Genomic DNA, 9007 nt, shown 5'->3' with positions numbered 1-9007 from the left:
TTCACATTCAGCCGGAGAAACTTAGACAACTACTACGGCTGTACAATACACCCCCCCCCCCCAATATTAAACCCCACTCAAGCACTTTATAAGCACAACCTTGCATTTAGCACTGTACTTATATAGACCTAATTTATATAGTCTAAATGTGCCTCAGAATGCACACTTTGAAGTCTAAACTTTGATTTTTTGGGGGGTCTAAACTTTTGACATGAATTTTTATCGGGGGAGGACCCCAGACCCGATCAAAGGGAGTCCGCCTCAATGAGCCCAAGGCTGCACCCCTCCTTATGGAATCCCTTGATTCGCCACTATATCCCTTTCAGGCCCACGATCGAAACAGCTAAATCTTAATAGGATATAAGTCTCTTATAATGATTGAGTGTTGTCCAAGTATGTGAGAATATAACATGTGTTGGCGAAAAGTATCCAACAAGACTATAGTAAACAACTCGACGAAAATTCCATAGGATTTAAACTCAGCTTGTTTTGGCAAGAACAGCTAACATCGATTTACGTTGGTATTTTGGAATTATTAGTTGAATTCTATGTCGAATATGTTGTAAAGTGAAAGTTGTGAAAGAAGCCTAAATTTGTAAGAAAAAGACATTTTTTGTAGTTCCGTTTATATTATCGGATTGCTTAATACTTGGAACAACTGGAGCGTGGTTCCCTTATTTAAACTGTTTTATACGTTGCTTTGTTTTGTGTTGTTTATGCACCGTATCGTTTTTCTTCCTCTTCTGTGAAAAAGGAAAAACTGTATTTTATAAATGACATTGAATAGGTAAAGTATTGTGAAAATACATTGTGTTTTGTAAAGTGCCTGTTATGTGTCATCTTGAAACTATTTAAATTTCGACACAGGTGGTTTATGCTTGGTTCAGGCCGGCCATGCGGTGGGTTGCGAAATTCAGGGGTAAAACGTGATATTTTTTAGTTGAACAGTCGAATGCAGAAAGATCATCGTAGAGGTATACGCCGTGTTGCGAAACTTGTAGATTTGTTTCAAAATAGGCTTTTAAGGCAACACACCATGAGCTGCGGTATACTCAGGTTATTAGTTATAACAATTCAAAAACACCTTGTGGAATGAATGGTTTGTCCGCATATTATAGTCACGCCAAGCATACACTAAAACCAGAGGTGTAGCAACATCTAGGCGGATCATCCAACCATGCCCCACCCCCTCCCACCCCAGTGTACAGGAAACCTGCAGGTGTTGGTTCCAACATTTTTTCCAACTACCAGTCGATTAAACCAAATCTTTGTAATTTTTACATTCATGCAATGTGCCGTTTCGATGAATTAAAGCAATGCACGGCACAATACATGCATTAGTTGCAATCTGCATGAGACCTTACAGATCTCTGAGAACAAAAGAACGGTCTCAATTTCACATCTTACTTTATCCCATATTTTCCCAACCGCTTAATAGACCCCAGGGTCCAGTGTTTGTAGCCCCTCTGAACCCCCCCCCCCTCTGAAACCCCCTAATTCCCCCGTCCCATCTCATTACTCCAAACCGCATGAAGCTGCTTGAAAGACAAATTAAATCACGAAAGTTAAAACAAGATGTAAATTGGCAAATTTTTATTTCATTTAACGACACAGTCAGCACCTGACCGTCCCTGCGAGACTTCTTCATTCTTTAACAATTATATTTAATGATATTATGTAACATGATATTACGTAACATGTGACGATAAGAATAACACTCTATACACACATCTCAAACAATTTACACGAACTGGCAGTGAAATGAAGCGATGTTGCATAAAATTTTAACGATTACATTTATACGTAGCCATCTGACACGATCATATATAAGAAGAAGATTAAAAAAAGGGAAAACAATCTATAAATAAATAGATACTTAAAACAACGGCACGGCAAGTACCGAAATTAACATGATCATTTCAATCCCAAGAATATATAATATGATGAGTATAGGAGACTCGTGGCGTTCCAAACGTCAGACTTCTTTTTCTCTCTTTTTTCTTCTTGGAAAAATATTTGCAAAGTCCTCTCATGTGAATCATATTTGCAAAGTCCTCATGTGAATCGTGCAACTAAGTACAACGCTTCCTTGTTCAGTTGATCCTATGACCACAACTCCATAATTATAAACTTAAAAACATATCCAATTAAACAATTAACCACCATTATGACCAACTTTTTAAATCTAAAAAACTAATTACTGTTTCTCGTTTTTCCCCTATCTCTCTCTCTCTGTGGTTTTCTCATCTTTTAATAACGAAACTCAAAAAAAAAACCAAAATGTACAAAACAAAGATGTCAGAGACAAATAAATTACATAACAACTTAATAACTTGCAGATATTACACTTTCCTGACATATATTTAATTATATTGCACTGAGTATAATAATAATAATATTGGTAGGGTTAAAGGAAACAACCATTAGGGATATTGCGACCATAACTATACGCCTCGTCGGTGAGGCAGCCGCCTTGACACCCAGCAGGGTAAAGTCTGTACATTCCATTAATGGCAGCAACCGGAATGCCCGCCCTCCATCGGACATAACCATGCACAACCTAGTCCCCAAGGCTATGAGTCAGCAATATCCTTACATTAATTTCCAATTTCCTTTTTTAAGCTTTCAGACCTCCTTGTACATTCAGAAAGTTTATAACTTCTATTTCCACTTTTCTCTCTAAAACGATTTATCGGCGTACCCGTGTTCAAGCCGAATTTCCGTTTTTATTTCCCTCTTTTTTTCACTTTAATACATTTACTTTTCTCCTTCTTTTCTTTACAAAAAAAAAGAATAAAACACACAACGAGGAAAAAACTCTTTGAATACAAGTTCGCTGGAATTGGAAGCCAAAGTTCTTTGAAAGCCTTGCTATGAACCTCTCATGAAATTGACCTACAGTCACAAATATGCTACATTTATTATTTTACAAATCTTTCACTTACTTTCGCAAAGTTTCCGAAAAAATAGAAGGAAAACAAAAAGGTGTAATTCAATCCATACAACTTGTAGGCAATATTACTTGCGTATATTTTCATTTAATTTCAATAAAATTTCGATTAGTTTGGGTTAGACCTTGAAGATTCGACGGTTTCTACTTTTTGTCAACAGTTTGCCAAGCTCAGGTATACAAATTTACTTTTTTTTACCAACCGTGTCAGCTAGTTATAGAAAATACAATACTCTTTTTGTAAGATGATGCCATGATATTGATGGGGAGGGAATTCTTGTAGGGAAGGAATGGCAAGATATTGTAATGGTGTTTTGCAATCATTACATTAACACATTCATGTTGTTCAATGGTCACCTTCCTTTGCGGTTCTTACTGTTTAGACATTTTCTGTGCAAGCGAAATGGAGTCCCTCCACCTTTTTCGATTGTTCCCACACACCACCACTCGACCATAATTTCTCTGGAACAATATCAACCAAGTATCACTTAGAAACACACCGAGTAGTTTCTTGGCGCAAATCATTTATCTTAATGAGGTAAAAGTCTTGATATAGAGTGCACCATCGCAGCTGCAACTGAAAACCCTAACTCGCCATCCACAGCATATAGACTCCTCATATGCTCAAACAGATATACGAATATCCAGCAGATCAGTCCCCTGGTCAACTTACAACTCAATCATAGTTCTATTGCCCTCAGGACTCGACAAATCGGAGCTGCTCTCTCTTTTGACTTCCCTTCCACAAGATGGAGATGAGAGCGAATCAGTAGAATCTTCAAAGACCTCCCTCTTAAATGCACTGGTCGGGGTGACTACCTCGGTGGACGGCGTGGTGAGGGGTGCAACTTTCTTGGGTGTTGCTCTTGGTGTTTCTCTGACGACTGGGTTGTTGACTGTTTCTTTGTTCTTCTTGCACATCGCTTTGTGAGCTTCCAGAATAAACTCCAACTGCTCTTTCTGCTGTTGTAATTTAGCCATTTCCTGTTCCAATGTAGTATTCTTTGACTCCCATTCTTCGGTTTCCTGCAAAAAGGCAAATATGAAAAAAACATTACTTAAACGAATTTTAATCCCCAATGAAAAATGCACTGTTGTCAATATATTTATATACAATAAAAAAGAAACTGTGGTAAATTAAACAAAATGGAGGCTATTGTTGTTGTGATATGAGATCATCTCTGGCTACAATAACAACAAATTAATCACTTTTTTCTATCTTATGACAGGGGGCTTTTTAAGAGTTTGAAAAGAAAAACACTGCAACAAATGAGTTGATTCAGCAAATTCGAGCTGCGTGTAAGTGAAACCTAAAGGTGCAGTAACAGAAGACTAAGTGATTTGGGGGGGGGGGTGGGTGGGGGTAAAGCGGAAGGTCACCGTACCTGCACTAAAGCATTTGTGTGGTCTACACGTCGTTGGCGGCATTTCGCGGCAGCCAATTTGTTTCTCTCTCTTCTCTGTTTCCTTTTGACTCTTTCGTCTGGTGCCAGCTGAAAAGAGTAGGAAAAACAAAAAAAGTTTTTACCAATTAGCTGTCAAAAATCACACTCAGTTACGAACGAAGTTATAAAGAAAAAAAAAAAAAATAAAGGGCAAAGAAGAATCACAATGGAAAGCTTTTATTCGAAAACTACAAAGTGAACGGACTCTATTGTCATGAGCGGCTTTAAATGTTACTATCCTTTGAGGACGAACAGACAACAAGTGAAAAGAGAAGGAAGTGAGGGGTATTGCATTGTGTTTAGGCGGGAAGAATGCAACAACGTGGGAGTGAATTCACAGGCGATCTTTTATCTCTTGCGCTTTAGAATTATTGTTATAATTATTATTTCTGCGGTCTTTTTTTGCGACAATTTGTTTTTGGTGTTTACCGTACCTATACAGAAAGTTTGAAGGCCAAATGCAGCAAACAGCGAAACTTCGCAGAAAGTTTTTTTTTTTTGTTACACATCCCCATTTTGTAGACTATTGTCTTTCTGCCATGTTGATTTAAACAATGAAATACTCGTAATAATTGGGTAACACTGTGAGGAACCATTTTGCGGCGGTGGAAGTAGCACCACCGGGTACAGTGTATTTATTGTTTGTAACAGAATAATTACTGAGTGAAGTCACTTCCGATACAAATTGTTGACTATTCCCGGAAACACGGACACAATTAAAAAAAAAAAATACGGGGTTATGAGGTGCTGGCTTCATCCACCCGTTATCGTTGAATGATCTACAAACACTTCCCCCCCCCCCCTTTTTTTTAAATCTTTAATCTGTTATCTGCATTGTAGCGTTTTCAATTAGGCTCTTTTCTCTCTCAGTGGAATAATCATTGAGATTGTATTGTGCCAGACCCTTATACATTGAAAGCGCTCTTTCTTCAATTAGGGTAGAAATTAAACGGATATGCAGGAAATTACTTTGGTCTTTGCCATTAATAATCCAGCCTTTTCAGTTCCCCAACATTTTAATTGACATAACAGAGCGATTATACTTAGCCTTTCACATTCACGTAGACAACATACAAAGTATACCGTACTAATGGCTAAATCTGCAAACAGCCGTTTGATACATCACTAGCACAATGCCATTTCCATTTTTCGATTTTCATATAATTATGTCGTACAAACTACCCGCCTCCTAGATATATATATATATATATATATATATATATATATATATATATATATTATATATACATTCTACATGTTAGTTAATATACTTAATAATAAAGATTATTGCCCGTTGCAAATTAATGGCCAAGCCTATAGACAACCTAGTCCCTAGCCATGAGAGGGCACAAAATCATGACGATTATTTAACAAATTGAAGCTTCAGTTTAATACTTACTTCATCGTCTCGAATTCTTCTTCTGCTGTTTGAAGGTGACATTCGCAGAAGATCCAAGTCTTGTTTAGTGAGTCTGGCGCCAGGAATCATACGTTGTTGACTCTGGGGTACGCTCCTTATGGCGCTAGTTGGAATGGCGTACATGCCGCTTGATGATGACACTGGCGGCGGTACGAAGCCTCCGTGTAAGTTGCTGTTCTGTGCTTCCAACCAGCCATTCGCGAGAGATGTGGTAGGCGTTATCACAGACGTTGGTATCGCATGCTGTGTGGTGTGATGTACAGCACTGGTGGTGTAACCACTTGATATATCCATTAATTCTTCCGAACCGGTAAATCTCTGTGAAAACAAAAACAGAATGAAGCGCTAACGGTTAAACCAGTTATACTGTGCTGTTGAACAAAACGATCTGTGTACTAAACCAATGTCCGTTTCCTGCATATTAGGGTTTTTTATTACTTTCTTTTTCCTAGGTAGAGCTACACACGTCGACAACCAGTAAGGTCACAAGCAACACACCAAAATGAACTATTTCCTTCAAGCTGTCTTGCTTGAAGGTTACAAATCAGCGATTTTCAGTGCCGCTTTTGTAATACGACTCAGCGCCCTCAATTATTTAATACGGTCCTAAGCATCGTCTCTCGATATGAAAATCAGTCAATAGCTCAAATTGTTAAGTCAAAGCTGTATATTGTAACCATCGTTCAGAAAAATGACAAATCTTTAAATCGAGACATCATCAATCAAAATAAACAAATTAAAAGCAGATTGCTTGTTAAGTTTCAAATGAAATTTCTACATTGTGAAAATGACCAGGAAAGATAATACATGATACCTTGACAGTTAAAAATTTCACGAAATATTTTCCCAAAATACAATTACTTCTAGTGGTATCTTGATGCGACTTTCTAATTCCAAACTGATCAATACAAGTGATGATGCAACTTTCCTGTACTTTGGTATTTATAAAATGTAGTGGCTTGTCTACCACCGACGGCTCTATTGCACTTTTAGACCCTATCATCCCCCATAATAACCACACGTTAGAAATTACTAATAGACTCCGCCCACATTGCCCAAGCAAGGAACCTCCCACTCCTCTTAAGTTCAAAAGACTACTGGACCACTTCAAGCATGGAACATGTATTTTTTCAAACTTATTCTATTTCTTTCTCTTTTTCTCTCGCCTCTTTTTTTTCCTGCTGTTTTATGTATGTGTTTATTATTTCCCCCCTCATTTAATGTTGAATGAAAGCCCTTTTTTCTGTCTTTGTTGTAAAAGGAGTGATCTACAATGTTAGGAACATCTAAGTTCTACTGACAACAACCAGTAAAGTATTTTCAGCAAACATCTTCTACCATTGAGTACTCACAATGATCAACCCAGAACCACTTTAATAATCATGTACCAGTGTAGTGTAGGACTAACATTGTGAATATTATCCAACCTTCAGTAAACAGATCATATGAACAAACTATACCAACCAAATTTACTTGATTCCTCGTTTACGAGTCACATGTAACTTCCTAGTTATTGTTTCTTATTTCTAACATTTCTAAGCACATTTCTAAGTCGTATTTTTGTCTGCACTATTTCCATCGAACCTGCAAGGTTCAGTTCTCCCCTCAACAAATATTTATTTTCTCTTTCCGTCAAAGGTCATGAGAAAATCCGAAACAGATCATAGTACACGGCATACGTGTACAATGTTTGCTTGGATGATTTGAACGAAGCAAAGGTCATATAGCCTGCATGGTAACAACACACAGTAATACAGAACACAATGTGTGTACGTACCTAGGCATAATAACGTGGACAAGCACAATACTTGTATTACTCTATACAGAAAGGGATTTCTATAGTGTTCTGAACCACATACACTGTACGTACTGTGCTTGCTACATAACGTGTGTGCGTTTGAGTATTGTATAAGTTATCATACAGCTGTAGTGTAGGCCTATAACCGGTAATTGTATGGGAGTCTCCACTGTGAGAGTATTTTTAACGTTTCCTGCTACTAAAAGAAGCTTCACAATTGAATTGCGTTTGGACTGAACGCGTGGTTTTTGTCGCGTATATAGGCTAGCCTATGTATAAACAAAAATTCAAGAGAACATTCGAAATGTATGCAGCAAGAGTAACACGACTTGTTTAATTATTTTGTTCGAATTCGAGGTTCCATGAATTTTATTCAAAGCAAAATCGTGATGATCTCTTCTGATAAAACGTATGTGTAGTTACATTTTATGCTTTATGTTTAATACAAATGGTCGGGAAAGCATAAAATAACGGCATCTTATTAGACTATTTCGAAACCTCAATTTAAATTGCAGTTCAGGATATTGAAACCTTCGAGCCCTTTCTCCAATTGCATCTGAATACCAAATAACCGATGGATTAACATGACCTAAATTAAAGAGATGTATATGCGACGTGCTTCTTATAAATTCAACTTGTTAAGCGGCGTAGTCTGAGGTACATTAATTTAGGGTTTGTAAGGGAATTAAGGCCCTAAGGTCTAAGCTAGGAACTTCGTTAGGGCTAATCAGCTAGCCTAGGCTTAGTCCTAACTCAACTAGCTTCCTGTCATACCTGTCACAATACACATGATGCAGAATGGTTAAGAAATATATCAGACGGGGAATCCTCTACCTGACCTATGATATAGCCATTACTCACCTCCGAATCAGATGCAATTACTCCAGACGCCATGCTCGTCAAAACTTCGCTTACCGATGGCAGATTTTGGTGAAAGTCGTTGTCGGCAGGCATTGTTACAGTGGGATACATGACCATTTAGACGGTGTTCAGTTTCGACTTAGGAATCGCTTATAAAATTATAATGTTAGTGCAAAACTCCGTTAAAAGAACGAAAAGTTGTTTGCTGTAAAGATTTTTCACTTCCGCTGTGGGAATCCCTGTTATTTTCCTTTGAAACTTGTTAGGTATATCCTTGCTGATGACTCAAGTCTTAGTCACTGATTCTGATGCTGTCGGTAATAATCTCTGCACTATATACCTTATGTGCGTGTTCTATTCTTAGCACCAAAGCCATTTTGCGGAAATAGGAATATGAATATTCATATTAGGAGGAGGCACTGATAAAGTGTAAACAAGGAAGCTACGCGTGCGTTCTTTTACATTCCTTCGATATTTTTCAAAGGTTATAGCTGGAATTTTCTCGTTGGTTATAAACGCAGATTTCATAAGAA

At 37.7% G+C, this 9007-nt stretch overlaps 1 protein-coding gene across 2 annotated transcripts; it reads right to left on the bottom strand.

The window, feature by feature from the left end:
- Positions 1 to 1578: 1578 nt before the first annotated feature.
- LOC139971646 (uncharacterized) lies at positions 1579 to 8791 on the bottom strand. Of its 2 annotated transcripts, none has more exons than XM_071978304.1 (4): positions 8475 to 8791; positions 5795 to 6133; positions 4336 to 4443; positions 1579 to 3976 (listed from the first exon to the last, which is right to left on the bottom strand). In XM_071978304.1, the coding sequence occupies exons 1-4, from the start codon at positions 8589 to 8591 to the stop codon at positions 3620 to 3622; spliced, it is 921 nt and encodes a 306-aa protein (XP_071834405.1). In that variant the 5' UTR covers positions 8592 to 8791; the 3' UTR covers positions 1579 to 3619. The 2 variants fall into 2 exon arrangements, with proteins under 2 accessions (XP_071834405.1, XP_071834404.1); XM_071978303.1 differs by lacking the exon at positions 8475 to 8791 and adding an exon at positions 6630 to 8454.
- Positions 8792 to 9007: the final 216 nt, after the last annotated feature.

The sequence above is a fragment of the Apostichopus japonicus genome, chromosome 8 (assembly GCF_037975245.1).
Source record: "Apostichopus japonicus isolate 1M-3 chromosome 8, ASM3797524v1, whole genome shotgun sequence".
Lineage (NCBI taxonomy): Eukaryota > Metazoa > Echinodermata > Holothuroidea > Aspidochirotida > Stichopodidae > Apostichopus > Apostichopus japonicus.
Note: the sequence above shows the minus strand (reverse complement) of the source record. Positions and strands in the feature narration are given on the sequence as shown.

Bases quoted from the DNA above. Each gene is read 5' to 3' on its own strand.
- LOC139971646 (XM_071978303.1), bottom strand. From the start codon at position 6,818: ATGATAGGGTCTAAAAGTGCAATAGAGCCGTCGGTGGTAGACAAGCCA. The intron at 6,134-6,629 runs GTATCATGTATT...TTGTTTTCACAG, and splicing joins TGAAATTTTTAACTGTCAAG to AGATTTACCGGTTCGGAAGA. The intron at 4,444-5,794 runs GTAAGTATTAAA...TACTCTTTTCAG, and splicing joins GAAGAATTCGAGACGATGAA to CTGGCACCAGACGAAAGAGT.